The sequence below is a fragment of the Lucilia sericata genome, unplaced genomic scaffold (genome assembly GCF_015586225.1).
Source record: "Lucilia sericata isolate MDLA Ls3-8-SP2 unplaced genomic scaffold, ASM1558622v1 Contig000845F_arrow, whole genome shotgun sequence".
Classification (NCBI taxonomy): domain Eukaryota; kingdom Metazoa; phylum Arthropoda; class Insecta; order Diptera; family Calliphoridae; genus Lucilia; species Lucilia sericata.
Genome location: NW_023994837.1, coordinates 59,728 through 83,275, shown reverse-complemented (window position 1 = coordinate 83,275; position 23,548 = coordinate 59,728). Strand labels below are relative to the sequence as shown.

The following is a 23,548-nucleotide window of genomic DNA, read 5'->3' as shown; positions in this document are numbered from 1 at the left end:
ATGCATGCGTGTGCCTTTAGTGTAAGAGGTGATGATGAGTTTGGTTTTAGTTGAAATGATGTCTGTATATTTTAGGTTTATATCTTTCTAGGGGTTTTTTTATTTATAATGAAATGAGTGGCGCGTGCGGTTAACATTTGCTTTGTAATCTTTTTTCTGTGTTTTTTATAGGTTTTTTTCCTCTTTTTTTTTTTTTTGTTGGAGTTTAACTTTAAACTGACATGCAATTTTTGGTATTTAAAAAAATTGACCATATGCCAGCTCATCTTTTGTAGAGGGGATGTTATAGTTTTCGTTTCGTTTTTAATTTGGTGTGGCATGAGTTTATGATTTTTTTAATGAAATATTTATGTTGATTTCTTTTTGAACAGAGTAGGAGTAACTCCTCGTTTGAGGTGATAAAGTAGTGTGATTTAAATGAAAAATAATTATGTTTTAAAACAGCTGTTCTTTTTAAAGTATTTTAGCTTATTGGTTAAATGGTTCCAACAGCTGCTTAATAAATCAATTAGTAAGTGATTAAATACTTAATTATATACTTTATTAAAAGGTTTGAAATTAAATCAGAAGCCACAACAAACTAATTTTTCCAAAAATGTGTACTTAAACTACTTGGTTTCTAAATCATACAAATAATAACTTCCTCTGTCAGAATTTGCTCTATATTTCTTAAAAAACAGATTATCAAATCAATATTACCCAACAATTCCTTATTAATCCCACCTACAGTTCAAACTTCACTTAACTCCCCAACTAATCAATAAATCTTAAAAAAAAGACTTAAAATTCAATCAATGAAATCATAGCACAAGCGCATGTCAATTGCATAAACTATTTGCAAAGAATAATTTTGCATAATCATCATTAAAGCAAAAAGGAAATAAACGACAAAGAAACTACAACAATCAATGAACATCTGTTCAATTACTCTGATTTTTTTGTTTGTTTGTGGCAGCAACAAAAATTGTAAACTTCCTTAAAACACGACATAAACAAAAAAAGTCATGCAAATTTTCTTGTTGTTTTATTAAATCTGCAGCAACAACAGCAGATGATGACGATAATGATAATGCTACAGTTAGAAGGAAGGAAATCATAGTGCGTAGACCAATTGGAGCCTACGTACAAATATGACAATATAAACTTTAATGACACTAATGACAACAGTTTAGCATGGGCGATGCATCTTGGGATGAAGAAAAAAACAAATAAATAGAAAAAAAATTATGTTAAAAAAAGTCTGTTATATAAAAAGGTTTAAGAAGTTTTTATAGGTAATTTAGGTAACAGTTTAGGTTTTTTTCATTGTTAGAATTAAATTTTGTATTAAAGTCATGAAAATGTGAGTCATGACAACAAATGTATAATAAATTTGTAGTGTTGCAGACACAAGGAATATAATAAAGTCTTTTTTTAATAGACTTTTTAAAGTGGAGGAAAAAAATTGTGGAAAACTTTTAGACTTGAAAGTTTTTAAGTTCTTTTTTTCAACAGAAAACTTATTTTACTCCTATATTTCTAAAAGTTTAATAGTCTTTAGCAAGCTTTTCTCTTTGAAGGTTTTTTATCTCAGAAAGTTTTCTTTAGAAAACTTTTTTCTCTGAAAGTTTATCTTTAGAAAATTTTTAATCACAGAAAGTTTTTCTTTGGGAAACCTTCCATTCTAAAAGTTATTATAATAACTTTTATAATGAAAGTGTTCCTTTAGAACACTTTTATCTCAGAAAGTTTTCTTTAGAAAACTTTTTTCACTGAAAGTTTTTCTTTAGAAAACTTTTCTCTCTGTTCTAATAAAAAGTTTTCCCTTATACAGAAAATTAAACTCTTTGAACATTTTATTGTAACACATTTTTCTCTCCGAATGATATTCTGCAGAAAACTTTTCTATCTGAAAGTTTTGCTAAACATTTTTTTTCTATTCGAAAGTTTTTCTAAAGAAATATTTTCTCTCTGAAAGCTTCTTTGGAAATACTTTCTTTCTGAAAGTTTTTCTACGGCTTAAAAGCATTTTTTGACTTTAATTTTTCTTAAACTTTAGTTTTTGAAAATCTTTATAAAGAAAAACTTTAAGAGAAAAAATACTTCTAAGAAAAACGTTTCATTTTGAAAGAGTTCTCTGGTTTTTTTCTAAAAGCTTCTCTATACAAAACTTTTCTCTCTAAAAGCTTTTTTATAAATTATTTTTTTTAAAAATGCTATTTGATAAAAGAATTTTCGGAAAGTTAAAGTTTCTTTTTGAATTATTTTCTATGGCAACTTTTCTTTCAAAGCTTTCTACAAAAAGCTTTTTTATTTGAAAGTTTTTATATAGAAAACATTTTTAGCTGATATTTTTGAAACAGAAATCTTTTCTATCTGAAATACAAAAGATTCTATGAAGTTTTTTAAAAAAAACTCTTCCCGCCGAAAAATTTTCTATAGAAAACTCTTCCCACCAAAAAATTTTTTATAGAAAACTCTTCCCACCAAAAAATTTTCTATAGAAAACTCTTCCCACCAAAAAATTTTCTATAGAAAACTCTTCCCACCAAAAAATTTTCTATAGAAAACTTTTCCCACCGAAAAATTTTCTATAGAAAACTCTTCCCACCGAAAAATTGTCTATAGAAAACTCTTGCCACCAAAAAATTTTCTATAGAAAACTCTTCCCACCGAAAAATTTTCTATAGAAAACTCTTCCCACCGAAAAATTTTCTATAGAAAACTCTTCCCACCGAAAAATTTTCTATAGAAAACTCTTCCCACCGAAAAATTTTCTATAGAAAACTCTTCCCACCGAAAAATTTTCTATAGAAAACTCTTCCCACCGAAAAATTTTCTATAGAAAACTCTTCCCACCGAAAAATTTTCTATAGAAAACTCTTCCCACCGAAAAATTTTCTATAGAAAACTCTTCTCACCGAAAAATTTTCTATAGAAAACTCTTCCCACCGAAAAATTTTCTATAGAAAACTCTTCCCACCGAAAAATTTTCTATAGAAAACTCTTCCCACCGAAAAATTTTCTATAGAAAACTCTTCCCATCGAAAAATTTTCTATAGAAAACTCTTCCCATCGAAAAATTTTTATAGAAAACTCTTCCCATCGAAAAATTATCTATAGAAAACTCTTCCCATTGAAAAATTATCTATAGAAAACTCTTCCCATCGAAAAATTTTCTATAGAAAACTCTTCCCATCGAAAAATGTTCTATAGAAAACTCTTTACACTGAAAAATTTTCTTTGGAAAACTCTTCCAATCGAAAAATAGTTCCTGCACATTTTTTTTACATTCTGAAATGTAGTTTTCTCAATTATGTATCAACAATCTTAAAGTGAATGTCTTAAAGAAAAAACAATTCTATTTTAAATCCTTTAACATCTACCACCACACCACCTTCTATCTATAAATGTCATTTTAAACTAAATGGACAGCAGATAACAGACAACAGCAAAAAAAAAAGAGGAGAAAAAAATTGTAGCAACATTATTTTCTTTTCAAAAACCATTGAAGTTGTAACGCTAAATTCTTTTTCTAAAACATAAGTATGTACGTTTGTTAGGCGAATACTGAGTATTTGAAATCCCAATGCACCAATTTATTATAAACTACATTCCTTTTAATAAAACGGGTGTTTGTTCAATAAGTAACAGCTCTAATGGCCTTATATGTTTAAATAAAAGAAACGAAGAATTTCTGTAATTTTTTTTTCTTTTTTCAATTTCATTTTAAGACAAGAGAAAAAGACATTTTATTAAGATTATTGATGTAAACAGGTGAAATGAATGCAATTCAAGAAAAAGACAAAAATAGACAAAGCAAGTAAATACACACTTGTCTAAGCCTGGATGTGGCTGAGATAGTCGGATTGTGGATTGTGTTGGCTGCGGGGTAGAGCCGGCAATGAGTGTTTGAATGGAATTGCATAGAAATACCTTAAAGAAATTGTTTGGAAAAAGTGGTTTTAAGCCAAATAATTAAATTAATATGGTTTTGCAGGTAATTTCAGTTTGAATTAGAGAGCAGAGTCTAAAGTTGGTCCGTTTGGTTTCTAACAGTTATAAAACTACTGCTTTCATTTGAACGCATTTCTTTTATATCATTATTTTATAATTTTATGCAGTTCCATGGAGTAAAGAGTGAAAAAAAAAATTGTTTAAGGTCTATTAGGTCACTATTGTCACGTTTATTTGTTGGTTTGTGTAACATATAACTAAAAAACAACTAACATTAACAGCAGGCTAAACAAAAACAGAATTGCAAAAAAATAAGAAAAAAAAGAAAAAAACTTTAGTGTCGCGTTTTTTTCATTGACTATTTTTGTGGCTATAAATTGCATGTCTAAACTCCTTTTTTTTTTGTTCAAAATAATGCGGTTGTCTTTAGAGTTTTTTCCTAAACGAAATTGAATTTGTTGTTAGTATATATTTTGAAAAGTTTACCCCATCATTGTTACTAACTAACTAAGGTATTAGTTTAGGGTCATTTAAGTTTACCATTTAAGGCAGTCAGAAGAAAATGATGGAGTTTAAGAAAAAAACCCAAATATATATGAAAAAAACACCAAGTTTTTCATCTTTTTTTCTTCTATAAAGTAAAACTGTTTAGCTGCCTTAGTAAGTCAATTGTAAATGGCTGTTAGTAGTAGACATTCTTGTAACTTTTACAATTGTAGCTTATTGTCAGTATTGGCGGACAAACGCTGGTTGCACGAGGATGCCAATGATGAGGCTGGTGGTAAATGATGTGAGACTGATGATAATGTCATTAAGTGAGTTGAGTGCCAGAAAAGCCACAACAACAACAACTAAAAGTTACATAAATTGCTTAAGGCACGATTTTATTTTCTTCTTCCTTACAAACAAACAAACAAACAAAAAAAAAACCATCCCAATTGTAAGAAAATTTGAAAAAGAAAAAAAAAAAGAAATATTTTAATAGAAAATAAAAGTGATTTTTATTTTTATAGGAAATTGTCAGTGTTTGGTCCATTAAAGTATTTTTTTTTTGTACATTTTTTCACCATGTCTGTGAGTAATTATTTGTCAAATAATCAAAACTTTAAATAATAAACAAATACCAAGCATGACAACTAAACAAAACAAAAAAAAAAGTTTGTTTCTTAAGTCTTTTGTTTATGTAAGGCAAAAAAACAAAAATATAAAGAAAAATTTTGGCATTTTGTTAAATATAAGAAATTTATACCAAAACTAAACTTAAACTATGTTTTCCCCAATATATATTTGTTTCCCAAATCATTTGTTAATGACAGCAAAATAGCAGAAAAGTAAATGATAGGAATTTTTAAAATTTTAAATGCTGTTAAAAAGTTGTATGCAAATGCAACGATGTTTTTTAGATATTTTATAGGGAACAACTGAAAGTATTTGTTAAATTATCAGCTTTTTAATGTGAAACTAAAATTCCAGGAATGTCTGTTTGAAAAAAAAAAAAAAACATTGTCCACCTTTTAAACATTTTATCAGACAAAAGCTGTTACTCAGACATTTGTTTCCAATAGTTCGCAGAAAGTTAAACGAAAAAGCTGTTGTTATTTTAAATTTATTTCACAAATGTGATATTTTGCAAAGAAATGTTTTTGTAATAAAAAGCCTTTCGCAATTTTCAATTTTTTTTTTACGGGAAATTTTTCTAATCAAAACTTTTTAACGAAATCTCTTGCCAGCGAAAACTTTTTTATATAAAACTCTTCCTAACAGAAGCTTTTTGAAATAAAACTATTTGAATAAAAAAATTATTATAGAAAACTATTTCCATCGAAAACCATTCTACAATAAACTATTCCCAAAGAACATTTTTCAATAGAAAACACCCCTCCACAATAATTTTTTCTAAAGCAAAACTTCTAGAAACTTCTCAGTGAACTCCTCCTGCTAAAAATGTATTTGCAAAATATGTAAAGAGAACTTTTCCTACTAAAATATATAAAGAGAACTCTTCTTATTAAAAACTTTTCTACAGAAAACTGTTTCCAACAAAAAATTACCAATTGAAAACTGTTTCCATTGAAATTTTTTTATGGAAAACTGTTCCCATTGCACAAATTTTTAGAGCAAACTGTTCGAATTCAGTATGAAAACTTTCCTTAAAAACTCTTTCCAACAAAAACTTTTCTATATAAAAGTGTTCCCAGCCAAATCTTTTCTTAAGAAATCTTTCCAGCAAGAATTTTTTTACGCAAAACATTTCGCATCGAAAACTTTTCTATAGAAAACTCTTCTTATCGAAAAATTTTCAATAAAATACTCTTCCTATCGAAAAATTTTCTATAGAAAACTCTTCCTACCGAAAGCTTTTCTATAGAAAACTCTTCCTACCGAAAGCTTTTCTATAGAAAACTCTTCCTACCGAAAGCTTTTCTATAGAAAACTCTTCCTACCGAAAGCTTTTCTATAGAAAACTCTTCCTACCGAAAGCTTTTCTATAGAAAACTCTTCCTACCGAAAGCTTTTCTTTAGAAAACTTTTCCTATCGAAAAATTTTCTTTAGAAAACTTTTCCTATCGAAAAATTTTCTATAGAAAACTTTTCCTACCGAAAGCTTTCTATAGAAAACTCTTCCTACCGAAAGCTTTCTATAGAAAACTCTTCCTACCGAAAAAATTTCTATAGAAAACTCTTCCTACCGAAAAAATTTCTATAGAAAACTCTTCCTACCCATCGAAACATTTTGTATAGAAAACTCTTCCCATCAAAATTTTTCTGTGGAAAACCATTCCCACCAAAAATTTTCTATAGAAAACCATTCCCACCAAACAATTTTCTACAGAAAACTCTTCCCACCGAAAAATTTTCTATAGAAAACTCTTCCCACCGAACAATTTTCTATTATTCTACAGAAAACTCTTCCCACCGAACAATTTTCTATAGAAAACCTTCTCACCGAAAATTTTTTAAATAAAACCCTTCCCAGCGAAAATTTTCTAGAGGAAACTCTTTGAAAAATTGTCTATAAAAACTTTTTCCCACAGAAAAATTTCTTTTAAAAAAGCTCTTCCCAACGAACATTGTATTGTTTACAATTATAAGTGTGCAATAAACCAAATACTTTTATGTTATGTGTTAATACATATTTTAACTATTTCATAATAGAGGATTTCTTAAAAAACATAAAATTATCTAAACAAATAGCATAGCAATAAACTATTAGAAAAACCAGGATCCTGTTGAAAAAAAAAAAAAAAAAACAAATTGCTTGTGTTTCAACATAGATTTTTATATGCAAAACACTCGATAGTAGATAAAATCAAACACCTTTAATTGAAATTAATATTATTGCCAATACACTGACGTATACCATAAATAAATAACAATTTATTTAAATACTTAAACAATTAAATTTTATTTTAGCTTATAAATCAACCCACAATAATATTATAAACACTGGTCAACAAACCAGAGGGAACAACAACAACAAAATATACATATAAAAACAAAAAAACAGAGAAGAAATAATTTATAACTACTTAATAATATAAAAACATAAAGAAGAATATACATTTTACAATCATCATTCAAATAAATAAAAATAACATTAAAGCGAAAAAAAAACAAAATATCCCAAACAAACCGAGTTTAATAACAATAAAAAAGAAAACAACTTTTTAATAAATTTTATTAATAACATGTACAGCAAATGCCTTGAATATCAATCATAAATGAAGAATAAAATAAAAATGAAAAACATAAGAAGTTAATTTTTTTTAAACAAATAAATGAAACTTATTTTCTTACAACTTAAAACCAGTGACATAAAAATATTGTCAAACAAAATTTTGTGTTATATTCCTAAGTTCAGTAACAAACAGAACCTAATAACTGCAAAATGATTTATTTTTCTTAACACTTTTTAAACACTATTTGTTCATTATGTTGTATAAATGTATGACGAGTATTTGAAAAAAAAATTCAAAACAAATTTTTCAAAATACCCAAACGTACGCGCGTTCATACTCGACTCATACTCCATAGTAATAACAAACACATGTACACTCAATGATGGTAAGAACAGAAAAAGGCAACAAAAACAAATATTAAAATTCATACTTTGTATAAACAAATGTACAACGTCATTTATTTTAACGCGAAATACCGTTCTTTTATGGTAGAAAAAAACATTGTTTAAAAATAAGAAAATATACAAATACTCGTACAATAAAACACAAAACAAAATACTACCAAGAACTTAGAAAATAATGACAAAATAAAGGAAAAAACGCAAAATATAAACAAAGTTTGAAAAAAAAGAACAATTTAAACTAAAAACACTTTTAACTTGCTTAACAGTTATCTGAGAAGAGTTTTCTATAGAAATTTTTTCAATGGGAAGAGTTTTTTTTTTTTTAAAAATTTCAGTGGGAAGAGTTTTCTATAGAAAGTTTTTCAATGGGAAGAGTTTTCTATACAAAATTTTTCAATGGGAAGAGTTTTCTATAAAAAATTTTCATTAAGAAGAGTTTTCCATATAAAAATTTTCATTGGGAAGAGTTTTCTATAGAAAAATTTTAATTGGGAAGAGTTTTCTATAGAAAAATTTTTATTTGGAAGAGTTTTCTATAGAAAAATTCTCATTAGGAAGAGCTTTCTATAGAACATTTTTAACTGGGAAGAGAATTTTTCATTGGGAAAAGTTTTCTATAGAAAATTTTTTTAGAACATCTTTCATTGAGAAGAGTTTCCTATAGAAAATTTTTCATTGGGAAGAGTTTTCTATAGAAAATGTTTCATTGGGAAGAGTTTTCTATAGAAAATGTTTCATTGGGAAGAGTTTTCTATAGAAGATGTTTCATTTCTTCCCAATGAAATATTTTCTATTTTTCTAGCTTTACGTTTTAAAAGTTTCTAATAGAAAATCGTTCAGAGTAAAATGATTTCTATATAAAAGCTCACAGCGTGAAATATTTTGTTAAAAGAAGCTTTCAGTATAAAGTTCAAAAGCTTGTTGTCAGCATTCAGCATTCAATGGGAAAGATTTTTTAAATAAAATATTTCATTCTGAAAGGTTTTTTTAGAAAAGTGCTTAAGTTTTTCTGAAGAAAAGCTTTTAGTGTGAAAATGTAAAGAGCTTTTCGTATTCTGTCAAAATATTCTATGGAAAAACTTTTATAGAAAAGCTTTCTGTGTGGAAAGCTTTCTATAGAAAAGCTCACAGTATAAAAGGTTTAGTAAAAAGAACTTTTCAGTTTGAAGTTGATAAGCTTTCCATCAAAATGTTTTATACACAAAACTATACGTTGGGAACAGCATTCAATGTGTTAGATTTTTTTGTGAATGTTTTTTACATAAAAGTTTTTCTGAAAGCTTTTTCTGGCGAAGCAGTAAATGTGATAGGGTTTCGATAGAAAAACTGCCAATGTGAAAGTATAAAAAGATCTCCGTGTTCAAAGCTTTCTATCGAAATGTTTGATATACAAACAGTTTTCTCTGTAAAACACTTTGAGCAAAAAGTTTACTCTCAAATTAAAGCCTTTTGAGGAAATTGAGAAAAAGTCCATACCTTTAAACAAGTCCTGTATGTCAGTTTTAAAGTATAAAAAGCTTTTCGTATTCAAAAGCTTTCTATTGAAATGTTCGATATACAAATCCTTTCGTTGTTAAAAGTTTCCTATGTAAAAACTCTTTGAGCAAAAAGTTTACTCTCAAATAAAAGCTTTTTGTGGAAAATGAGGGAAAATCCATACCGTTAAACAAGTCCTGTATGTAGTAAAATACTCAGTTATTTAAGCAGTAGTAACAGTTTAAAGTATTAACAAAAAAGTGACTGACAGAGGGACAAACGTAATGAGTGAGTGAGTGAAATGTGTGTGTTCGTTTAAACTTTAAGACCATAAAACATAAAACAGTCAAAGTAAGCATATACTCAAACACACACACATACATACCAACAACAATATTTCTTTCTCATATAACTTGGTTAAACAAATCGTCACTGATTACCGTCGTCGTGGTCGTCTTCGAAACGAAAAAAAAAACGTTTAGCTTTTAATTTTTATGGAAGTATTTAAAATTCTTGATTGGTTCTATGAACGATTCACGTGTTACGCATGCTTATGAGGTCATTTGCGTGATTTTGCAAAACAAGTGCAAGTTAAAGTTTTTCTTGTGATTTTTTTGTTGTTTTTCTTTATAAAATTTCAATTATTTGAATTTGTATTATTAACAATTTGGTTTTCTGTTGTTGTTGTTGTTCTGTAAATTAGCCAAGTTTATTAACTTTGTTTATTTATGTGTGTTGTGTTGTTGTTGTTGTATTGGAAACAACAATAGAGTTTCATAAACAAATTTATGTTTATTTGAGAGCTGTAGGTGATTGACCATAGTAAGCTAGAGTAGGAGAGGGTATATTAAGTTTTTCTTTAAGTTTGAAACATAATCATAAGTTAAGGTTTTTTAAGTTTAAGTTTAAACTGAGCTTAACATCTCTATTCCTAGGCTAGAGTTTGAAGAATTGTTTTAAAATCTATATCAATAAACATTTTTGTTAATTTTCTGTTTTAACATTTTAGTGTAGGTGATTTAAAATTCTTGTTAACTAAATATTTTGTTAAATTTTTTAATATTACCATATCCATTAAATTTAATTAAATTCATCACATAAATAAACAGTTTAAAAATAAATATGAATAAATTGATTATTTCAAGTTTATTGTCTTAAAACTTTTTTATGATTTTATGACAAAAAAAAATTTGACACAAATTTCACAAAAAAAAACCTATAATGACGCCAAAGAAGTGGAAAATTATTTCAATTTTATTAGCAATCATAAGGTAATAAAACACAAACATAAACCCACAAATACTTAACATAAACCCCTAACAGAGAGTAGAAATTTCTAATAACAGATTTTATTACCTCATGGTACTTCTAAAGGGAATTATTAATAAAACTGATGTTTTACATAAATAATACAATTTATATCATTATAAGGAAATAATTTGTGTTTTTTAAATCTCTAATAATCTTTACATTTAACATTTGATTATAAACATTTAAACAAAATAGTAAAAGAAAACAACACTTTAATGCGTTCATAATAATAATAATAATAATATTTGTGAAAATCTTGAAAAGTCTTTGAGCTGTGAAAATATTTTTTTTTCTAAAATTGTTGTTTAAATATTTGTAAATTACACCATAAATTATAACAACATAAATGTCTATTTGGTCTTTATCATTTAAATGTGTCTGGCAGATACTAAACAGCTTAAAGTTATAAAGACAGTTGGATGGATGGACGGACTAACTGACTGACAGACAAACATGTAGAGACTGTCAAATACTATTAGAGTATAGTATTTGGGAAATTAAGGTAAAAGTTATCATACAAATTTACCCACATACACACACGCACAAAGTAATTATAATAAAAATAACATAAACATAAGATTTCATACAGTTGTATGTGAAAGAATAAGAAGGAAAATTTTACTCAAATACCAGCAACGTATGTATAGTTAAAGCTTAAACCCACTAGAGAACTTTAAGTTATATTTTTAATAGAACCACGATGAAAATTGTTCATTTTAGGATTTTTCTTTAATTATCAACCTCAAAGTCTATGACTTTCGGTCAATATTTCCAATAGGCTTCTTTAATGTTCTTGTTAAGATACAAAGAAAGGTTTACGTTAAGTAAACATTTATAGTTTACAGTCAAACACGAAACAATAAAAAGTTGCAAAATATTGTTGCGAAATCTTATTTTCCTATTCAAAGCTTATTAGCTCACAAAACAACTTAATAGGATATTTTCATTAAGTATTTTAGTATAGAAAGTTCTTCGAATTATATACAACAACTTCCCTCAAAATGTTTCCATTGAATGCTTTTCTATAGAGAACTATTACGTTCAACAAAAATTTTTTTCACTCAGTTTTCCCATTGAAAACACTTTCTCTTAAAAGCTTTGCTTTACAAAACTTTTGCTTCCGATAGGTTTCCATAAAGAACTCTTCACTTTGAATGTTTTTCTATACAAAAGTCCTTTTCTTTATAAGCTTTTTAAAGAAAAAATTTCCTCGGAAGTTTTTCATAAAATAATATTTACTTTCAAAACATTATACGGAAAACTTTTCTCCCGCAAACCATAGAAAAATTTTCTATAAAAAGCTCTTCCAATCGAACAAATTTTCTATAGAAAACTCCTCCCATCGAACACTTTTCTATAGAAAACTCTTTCCATCGAACAATTTTTTATAGAAAACTTTTCCCATTGAACGATTTTCTATAAAAAACTCTTCCCATCAAACAATTTTTTGTAGAAAACTATTCCCAAAGATAATTTTTCTATAAAAAACTCTTCTCTTCGAATAATTTTCATTAGAAAACTCTTCCCATCAAATAATTTTCTATAGAAAACTCTTCCCATCTATAGAAAACTCTTCCCATAGATAATTTTTCTATAAAAAAACTCCTCCCATCGAACATCTACATAAAACTCTTCCCATCACACAATTTTCTATTGAAAGCTTTTCTCGTCGAAAAATTTACTATTGAAAACTCTTCCCACCGAACAATTTTCTATAGAAAACTCTTCCCACCGAACAATTTTCTATAGTAAACTCTACCCACCGAACAATCTTCTTTAGAAAACTTTTCCCAACGAACAATTTTCTATAGAGAATTCTTCCCACCGAAAAATGTTCTATAGAAAACTCTTCCCACCGAAAAATGAAAACTCTTCCCACCGAACAATTTGCTATAGAAAACTCTTCCCATCTAACAATTTTTTATAGAAAACTCTTCCCATCTAACAGTTTTCTACAGAAAACTCTTTCCATCTTACAGTTTTCTACAGAAAACTCTTTCCATCTAACAGTTTTCTATAGAAAACTTTTCCCATCGAACAATTTTTTACAGAAAACTTTTCCTCTTGAACAGTTTTCTATAGAAAACTCTTCCCACCGAACAATTTTCAATAGAAAACTCTTCTTACCGAACAATTTTCTTTAGAAAACTTTTCCCCTCGAACAGTTTTCTATAGAAAACTTTTCCTATCGAACAATTATCTATAAAAAACTCTTTTCATCGAACAATTTCCTATAAAAACTCTTCCCATCTTCCCACTTTCTATATTTTTTGTAGAAAACTTTCAATCAAGTTTTTCTGCTTTTGTCATTCACTATATTTGTAAATCTACTTAAATTTAATGACTGCAGCCTATAAAATTGCATTTGCGGAAAAAAGTGTTAAAAGTAACACTTAACATAAAGTTCAGCTTTTGATTTTTTTACAAGCAAACAACAAAATAAAGAAAATAAGTTAATTTTAAATTTGCAAAAGAACATTAAGAGTATTTGCCTATCAAACAGGAAAAACTAGTACTTATGTATAATATTTAACCAAAATCTTTATGAAAAACCTTTTTTCTCTTCCATTTCTAGTCTCCCGAATTAGACTATCGGCATGAGCTGATGGGTCGTTTGCATAAAATAGAACCAGATGTAGAATTGGAAGTTTTAACAGCAACTGCTGGAGCAGGCAATCACCATCATCATCATTTGCATCATCATCACCATCATCATTTGCAGCATTTATCGCCATCGCAGCAGCAACAGTATCAGCAGTATCACCAAACCAACAACAACAATAGCAGCAATTTTCAACATCAACAATTAACTACACAACTTAGCAATAGCAGTAATAATAGCAATAGTAGTAATAGCAATAACAACAGCAGTAGTAACAACAACAACAATACCAGCAGCAACAACAACAACAATAGCAGTAGTAATAATAACAATAGTAGTAGCAGTACAACTAGTAATACAAATAGTACAACAAATACAAATCATTTAAATGATCAATGGCAACATGCTACAAATCATGAACATACAACAGCAACAACACCAACTACAGCATCAGCAAATACCTATGATACAGCACAACCCACGGTATTGGTGGTGGGTTCAACGGCAGCATCCAACAACACCACCTTAACGCATACAACACCCACCGATAATATTAGCAGCAATAATACAATAGAAAATCCTCCAAATCGTTCGCCAACAACACCCGCCGCCGTCTCCTCCTCCAACAATGACATCACCTGCAACACATCATCAGCATCTTCATCATCATACCACAACAATTATGATGCCAATACGTATTATACGGCAGTCGCAACGACCGCTACCAGCGATAAAGAATATTTATTTGGTGAGTTTTGAGAAAAAAATAGATTTTAAAGTTTTTTTCCTCTTTTTTAATTAATTTTTTTTATATTGAAATTTTTGATGTGTTTGTGTGTAATTTGAAACGCTATTTTAATGTCGAAACTTATAAAATATTCAGCGTAAATTTAACGCTAGATTAACATTTATATTATTGCTTTGACGTTGATAAAAAAACACATATAACTAGAGAGAAAAGTAGACAAATATCCCAAAGATGCTGTCAATTTATTTTCATATCGTTTTCTATGTGTGTGTTTTACGTCGTCTATCTGTCATGTTGTGTGTGATGTGTTGTAAGCCTGAACTAATGGTGTTTATTTTAACAAATATTAAATACATAAATAGTTTCTGTTTGTTTTCTGATACTCGCATTTGAATTTAAAATTTTTATTTTCGATGTTTTTGCTTATGCTGTCATTTTGGTTGTGAATGAGAGAGTTTGCTAGAGAAATTTGTAATGTGATATTGTTTGGTTGTACTCATGAAAAAATAAAACAAGACTGGCAAAAATCTATAAATATGAATGTGTTTTTATTAGGGAGAAAAGATACGATGACATGAGACAAAAACGTATTGCTACAGTGCGTGTTAAAAGTAAGGAAACGGTTGAAATTTGGCTTAAATTAAAAAGTAGTTTTATTTTAAAATAGAAACAAAAGACTTAGGACACAAACTTGAAACTTTTCAACATGGAGAGGATAAGAGGAGTAAGAGGTTGATTAATTACAATTAAATAAAACAAACAACATCTAGTCTATAAACAATAGACTTGATAATAGACTAGATTATAGACTAGTCTATAGAAAAGACTATAGACTAGACAATAGACTAGAGACTAGTCTATAGATTATACTAGACTATAGACTAGACAATAGACTAGACTATAGACTAGACTATAGACTAGACTATAGACTGGACTATAGATTAGACTATAGACTAGACTATAGACTAGACTATAGACTAGACTATAGACTAGACTATAGACTAGACTATAGACTAGACTATAGACTAGACTATGGACTAGACTATAGACTAGAATATAGACTAGACTATAGACTAGACTATAGACTAGACTATAGACTAGACTATAGACTAGACTATAGACTAGACTATAGACTAGACTATAGACTAGACTATAGACTAGACTATAGACTAGAATATAGACTAGACTATAAACTAGACTTTAGACTAGACTATAGACTAGACTATAGACTAGACTATAGACTAGACTATAGACTAGACTTTAGACTAGATTATAGACTAGACTATAAACTAGACTATAGACTAGACTATGGACTAGACTATGGACTAGACTATGGACTAGACTATAGACTAGACTATAGACTGGACTATAGACTGGACTATAGACTAGACTATGGACTAGACGATAGACTAGACTATAGACTAGACTATAGACTGGACTATAAACTAGAAAATAGACTAGACTATAGACTAGACTATAGACTAGACTATAGACTAGACTATAGACTAGACTATAGACTAGACTATAGAATAGACTATAGACTAGACTATAGACTAGACTATAGACTAGACTATAGACTAGACTATAGACTAGACTATAGACTAGACTATAGACTAGAGTATAGGCTAGACTATAGACTAGACTATAGACTAGACTATAGACTAGACTATAGACTAGACTATAGACTAGACTATAGACTAGACTATAGACTAGACTATAGACTAGACTATAGACTAGACTATGGACTAGACTATGGACTAGACTATAGACTAGATTATAGATTAGACTATAGACTAGACTATAAACTGAACTATAGACTATGCTATAGACTGGACTATAGACTAGACTATAGACTAGACTATAGACTAGACTATAGACTAGACTATAGACTAGACTATAGACTAGACTATAGACTAGACTATAGACTGGACTATAAACTAGACTATAGACTAGACTACAGACTAGACTATAGACTAGACTATAGACTGGACTATAGACTGGACTATAGACTAGACTATAGACTAGACTATAGACTAGATTATAGACTAGACTATAGACTAGACTATAGACTAGACTATAGACTAGACTATAGACTAGACTATAGACTAGACTATAGACTAGACTATAGACTAGACTATAGACTAGACTATAGACTAGACTATAGACTAGACTATAGACTAGACTATAGACTAGACTATAGACTAGTCTATAGACTAGACTATAGACTAGACTATAGACTAGACTATAGACTAGACTATAGACTAGACTATAGAATAGACTATAGACTAGACTATACTATAGACTAGACTATAGACTGGACTATAGACTAGACTATGGACTAGACTATAGACTATACTATAGACTAGACTATGGACTAGACTATAGACTAGACTATAGACTAGACTATAGAATAGACTATAGACTAGACTATAGACTAGACTATAGACTAGACTATAGACTAGACTATAGACTAGACTATAGACTAGACTATAGAATAGACTATAGACTAGACCATAGACTAGACTATAGACTAGACTATAGACTAGACTATAGACTAGACTATAGACTAGACTATAGACTAGACTATAGACTGGACTATAAACTAGACTATAAACTAGACTATAGACTAGACTATAGACTAGACTAGACTATAGACTAGACTATAGACTAGACTATAGACTAGACTATAGACTAGACTATAGACTAGATTATAGACTAGACTATAGACTAGACTATAGACTAGACTATAGACTAGACTATAGACTAGACTATAGACTAGACTATAGACTAGACCATAGACTAGACTATAGACTAGACTATAGACTAGACTATAGACTAGACTATAGACTAGACTATAGACTGGACTATAAACTCGACTATAGACTAGACTACAGACTAGACTATAGACTAGACTACAGACTAGACTATAGACTAGACTATAGACTGGACTATAGACTAGACTATAGACAAGACTATAGAGTAGAATATAGACTAGATTATAGACTAGACTATAGACTAGACTATAGACTAGACTATAGACTAGACTATAGACTAGTCTATAGACTAGACTATAGACTAGACTATAGACTAGACTATAGACTAGACTATAGACTAGACTAGACTATAGACTGGACTATAGACTAGACTATGGACTAGACTATAGACTAGACTATAGACTAGACTACGGACTAGACTATAGACTAGACTATAGACTAGACTATAGACTAGACTATAGACTAGACTATAGACTAGACTATAAACTAGACTATAAACTAGACTAGAAACTAGACTATAAACTAGACTTTAGACTAGGCAATAGACTAGACTATAGACTAGACTATAGACTAGACTAAAGACTATAGACGGGACTATAGACTAGACCATAGACTCGACTATAGACTAGACCATAGACTAGACTATAGACTAGGCTAGACTAGACTATAGACTAGACTATAGACTAGACTATAGACCAGACTATAGACTAGACTATAGACCAGACTATAGACTAGACTATAGACCAGACTATAGACTAGACTATAGACCAGACTATAGACTAGACTATAGACCAGACTATAGACTAGACTATAGACCAGACTATAGACTAGACTATAGACTACATTACAGAATAAACTATAGACTTTAGACTATTGACTAGGCTATAGACTAGACTATAGACTACATTATAGAATAAACTATAGACTTTAGACTATTAGTGGTTAATTGTGAAAACTAAGTTTAAATTAAATAAGAAATAATGAGGATCAATATAAAAACGAAAGACTTAAGACACAAACTTACTATAATTATTATTTTTCGCATTTCTTTCCAGACACCAAAAATAAAGAGGCTCTCTGTAATCCCTATCACAATATTGATGATCCCTATGGACGCCCAGCCTTATGGGAAGAAATAGCTAGCTCAATACAAAATATCGATCCTGAAAATGCTCCTATACTAGGCTCAAATCCAAATACAATGCATGCGCATCAACAACAGCAAAACCAAAATTCAACAACGCCCACGGGCAGTGCATTGTTAACGCAAGTGAAAATGGAAGCAATTGATGATACTCTGCTAGAGACATTATCGACACCATTGCTCAGTCCTTTGGAGATAAAAAAAGAAAATGTTACCAACAGTCTGACCATGCAACCGTTGACACCACAACAAACACCCACGCATCACTATTACGGGCAACAGCAGCAGCATCAAACACCACAACAACAATCATATCAGCAGCAACATCATTCACTACACTCACAACATCAAACACATCATCAACATCATCCTCAGCATCATCATCATCTGCAACAACAACAACAACTTTTACAACAACCTCAACATTTACAGCAGCAACAAGCGCATCACCATCAACATCATCATCATCATTTACAGCAATCACAACATTTATATCAGCATCATCCTAGCTTAACGGAAGAACATCATTTGACAACCATGTTCACCAATTTAAACTCTCACACCCATCCTCATAGCCATACACATGCGCTGCAGCATCAACAACAACAACAACAGCAGCAACAGAATTTATTGTTGCACAGCAATAGTAATAGTCCCTCAAATCGTTGTAGCAGTACCGCTAGTAGTCACAATGCAGATGTTGCTCTTAATGCCGAAACAACAAATTTATTAAGTTTAAATGGTTCAACGGCAGATCATGTGAACGCCTATCAGCAATATGGTCATAATAATTATTTAAATGATAGTTTAAGTATAAATACCAATACAACAACACAACTGGCTCAAAATACTACTTCATCACTACATCATCATCATCACCATCAGCAGCAGCAGCCACCACAACAGCAGCAACATCAACACCATCTAACACCTTTAGCTAATACTACAACACCAACAATTGGGTCTCAGAATTCCGCCACAGTCGCCTTACAAAATCTTAAAAATCTCAACAATAATAACAACAATAGTAGTAATAATAATAATAATTATACAACTGCTGCAACCACTACAACATATCCATGGCATAGCAGTCAGGTTAGTTTTATGTTTTGTAGCCCAAAATGAAATATTTATTTAATTGCATTTTTTTATTATCATTATTCATAGTTGTGAGCAAAAAAATGAAAAAAAAAAAAATAAATAAGTTGTCTTGATTAAAGCTTTAACTTTTTTTCATTTTAAATCCAATATATTAAATGTATTTTATATTTTATTGACGTAATATTATTATGTTGTTTTTATTTTGTTTTTTTTTTCTCCAATATGTTTTAATAGCCTTTTCATAGTAAATACCAAATACCCGCTCCACCGCCGCCACCACCTCATCATCTACAAAATGCACAATTATGTCCACCTGCTCTAATACCAACCGCACAATCACAAACCAGTAGTAGTGGCAGTGCGGCCAGCAATAATAGTAGTTCAAGGCATATGTTTGTGCCGCCACTAACACCTCCCAGTTCTGATCCCGGAAGTCCGGGTAGTTCAATGGCAGCAGCAGCCGCACATGCTCAAGCTCAACATCAACACCAGCATCAGCAGCAACAACAACAGCAAAATAATAGACGTTCTACCCCACCACCACCTTATCAGCAGCAACAGCTTCAACAACAACAACAACAGGGTCATCCACTTTCCGCCATCTGCCCCAACATTATAACACTGCATTCTAGTTCTCCCACTGCTGTGGGCCATCTTATGAGTCCGGGTCGTTCTCTAACTACATTGGGCCAAACAGGTGCTCAGTTGTTGGTTAATTCATCAGCCAATAGCAATTCAGCAGCAGCAGCAGCAAATCATTCAAATTCATCTACCAACAACAACTCTAGCACTATTAGCTCAACGACAAGGGGCGGTGGTCATTCAGCATCAACTACGTCATCATCTGCCTCTGCTACACCGGCTCATTTGGCCAACTTAATTGTGCCATCTGTGCGTTCGGTTCGCTATAATCGTCGCAATAATCCCGAGTTGGAGAAGAGACGTATACATCACTGTGATTATGTGGGTAAGTTAAAGGGGAAAATGGATAAGGGGAATCTAACACGATTATAAAACACTACTATTTGAAGTGAAAATTTTATCTTGATTCATATTTTTCCAGGGGAACTAGGTTTATTAACTTTTAATTCCAGACCTCCTTTTTTCCCGTCTTAAACATAAAATAATTTTATTGGTTTTTTAATTAAAAGCGAAATCCTATTTTGTCCTCCTTTCGGTCATTTTAGGATTTGTTGGTCCTTTTAGTCCATCTCGACTTCAGGCTTGATTTTGAATAAAAGTTTTTATGGCGAATATTAACGCAGGAAAGAGCGATCTTATATGTTAAGAAGTACTTTTCCTTAAAAAGGTACCCAATCTTTAACCTCTTCCGTCCCTCTATTTTCACTTAATTTAAAGCAAAATCCTACTGTTCTTTTGTTGTCCACCTTTCTGTCCTTTTCATCTCTTTTGGTTCTTTTTCCTCCCTTTTGGTATTGAGTGCTTATCATTCCTTTTTACTTTTCATGAAAAAGAGTACAAATCTGTTTTCATTTGTATAGAAGATATTTGAGTAATTATTTTAAACTAAAATCCTATATTGGTCCTTTTTTATCGCCATTTTGGTCCTCTTCAGCTTCTTTGGTCCTTTTTTTCTCCCACCTTTCTGGTTGATTTTGAATAGTACTTTTTATGCAGAACATTAACGTAAAAAAGAGTGTCAGACTGCTTTTATATGCTAAGCAGTACCTTTCCTTCAAATGGTATCCAAATATTTGTACCTTTTTAGTCCGTCTATCTTTCACTTTTTCCCTATTTTGGTACATTTTTTGTCCCTTTTTATTAACTTTATATTAGTAGAGAATCCTTCTAGCTTGTTTTGGGAAAAGCTTTTTTCTGACGAATAATAATACGATATGTATTTGTAGAAATTATAACTAAATAGCTTTAATTTGCTGTAAAGCACTTTTTCTTTGGAAAAAGTACCAAATTGTTTACTATTTTTTTATTTTTATTGAATTACTTATTAGCCAAATAATCGTAACAAGTATTAATTATCTATTCAATTTCGATAAAAAAAAATACAATTTAAAACTTTTCTTCATGGTGGTACCTTTTTTGTCCCCTTTTGTTTGGGTAATTGTTTTTATGAAGAAATAAAATACGATATCAATTCGTAAAAAAGAATACTAATTAACTTTCATTTGCTTAAAAGTACTTTTGCTTTGGAAAAGTACTTATTAGCCAACTAATCGTAACAAATCGTTATTCGTTCTTCAATTTATTTCAAAAACTTAAGTAGAAGTACAAAGTTTTTCTCCTAAAAGTTGAAGAAAGTGCCAAATATAAACGGAGTAGAGTAAGATACATATTTCTGCCTGTTTGTCTGTCTGTCTGTCAGTCAGTCAGTCAGTCAGTCAGTCAGTCAGTCAGTCAGTCAGTCAGTCAGTCAGTCAGTCAGTCAGTCTGTCTGTCTGTCTGTCTGTCAGTCTGTCTGTCTGTCTGTCTGTCTGTCTGTCTGTCTGTCTGTCTGTCTGTCTGTCTGTCTGTCTGTCTGTCTGCCTGTTTGTCTGCCAGTTTGTCTGTCTGTCTGTTTGTATATCTGTCTGCCCGTTTCTCTGTCTCTTGTAATAAATTTTCTAAAGAAACCAGTCATCTTTGGGATCTGAATCATAGATATTTCTATCAGACATACTTTCGAGAAGTATTTAAAACAGCAAAATAGGTCCGTAAGTAACGGAGATATGAGCAAAATCTCTCAAAATTTCGTCTAAAAAGAGACTTTTTGCATGCAAACGCAACAAAACACCAACAACAACTAACAGATTGAAAATGGAAAACAACAACAACATCAACGTTTAGCATATGTTCGGTCAATAAACAACGGAGATATAAGCAAAAATCTGAGACAACCTCTGAAAATTTCGTCAAAAAGGAGATTTTTTGCATTTAGACGCAAAAAAAACAACAACAACAACTAACAGATTGTGATTGCGTATGTATGTGTGTGCATTGTGTTCGCTTGTTAACGATGGAAAACAACAACAATAACAACGTTTAGCATATGTTCGGTCAATAAATAAAGGAGATATAAGCACAAATCCGCGACAACTTCTGAAAATTTCGTCAAAAAGAGATATTTTAGCATTTATAAGCAAGAAAACAGCAACAACTTACATATTGTGTTTGCGTATGTATGTGTGTACATTTTGTTTGCTTGTTAACGATTGAAAACAACAACAATAACGCTAAATTACTAGATGTTGAAGTCGACAAAGGCAAGTGTTTCCAAATACAGCAATTCAGATATAAAGATTAAAAAAACTGATGAATTCATTTTAAAATGATTAAATGGATTGAAAGCATAAACTTATAATAGAATTCTGTAATGTTTAACCAGCTTAACTTTATTTAAAATAAATGCAATTAATACTCATAAAAACAAAAGACTTAAGACACAAACTTAAAAAAAATTAAACCATGAAAAACCACTTTTCTATTAAAGAAACCATAGACACTTATTTACGATATCAAAATTAGATCATCTTCATAAACTTTTCATCTTACACTCCAAAACAAAAAACTTAAGACACAAACTTTTCTTTAAAAAACATAATTTCTATAAATTAACCCAGCCAACAACAACATATACACCTAATGTTAATAAAACTGTCATAAAAATTCTTTAACTAACATAAATTTTCATTAATAACACATAAAAAAAAGAAAAAACTAAAAAATCCAAAAAAAAAAACATAGCAAAAGTAAACTAAACTTTAAGCTAGGAAAAATGAAAAAACACATACACTTTAATGTTCTAAATTGTTAAACTTCTTGTAAGCTGAAAGTCGTGGGAAATTTTCCTTATTTTTCTAAACGGAATTTCAAGGTATTTTTGCCAACAATGTTCACTTGCATAGTATTTTATTTTTTTTATTTTTTTGCTTCTGCTGCTTTTAACAATTTTTGTTTTAAACGACATGCATACAAAAACGAACGAACACATAACTTTGACCATAATTTGATACTAATTAATACATTTTTGCCATATTTGTTCAACATTAAATAATTAATTATTATGTTGTGCAAAGCACGCACTTGGTGGTGTTGACTATAAAAGGTTTTACAAAACACTAAAAGCCGCTGTCTGTGTTAAGTAATTACCACTTAAATGATAATTGGCTAAATGTGTGTTTGTTTGTTTTGTTGTAAATGAACAAAAAAAATGTCACACGCTTAAAAATATAATTAAGAGATGGAGCTTTAAGAAAAAAAAAACAATGGAAAAAATTAACACAATAACTGAAATAACAAAAAAGTAATATTCATGAAAACATAAGTATTTGCTTTTTTGCAAGTTATTCCTGTTAACTTTTATGTTGAAGTATTTTTTTTCTCTTGTGGCACAACTAACCAACCACCCACTAACTAT

General features: G+C 29.9%; 1 protein-coding gene and 1 long non-coding RNA gene across 2 annotated transcripts in view; one reads left to right on the top strand and one right to left on the bottom strand.

Moving 5' to 3' along the window:
- Nucleotides 1–23,548, bottom strand: part of LOC119608525 — a 92,107-nt gene that overhangs the window by 9,415 nt on the left and 59,144 nt on the right. The gene's annotated exons all lie outside the window — the stretch shown is intronic.
- LOC119608524 (dendritic arbor reduction protein 1) overlaps nt 1–23,548 on the top strand; it is a 122,554-nt gene that overhangs the window by 59,978 nt on the left and 39,028 nt on the right. The window contains exons 2-4 of the mRNA XM_037962976.1: nt 13,383–14,157; nt 17,987–19,170; nt 19,411–20,143. Of these exons, the coding sequence (XP_037818904.1) occupies nt 13,383–14,157; nt 17,987–19,170; nt 19,411–20,143 (2,692 nt within the window). The remainder of the gene's footprint in view (nt 1–13,382; nt 14,158–17,986; nt 19,171–19,410; nt 20,144–23,548) is intronic.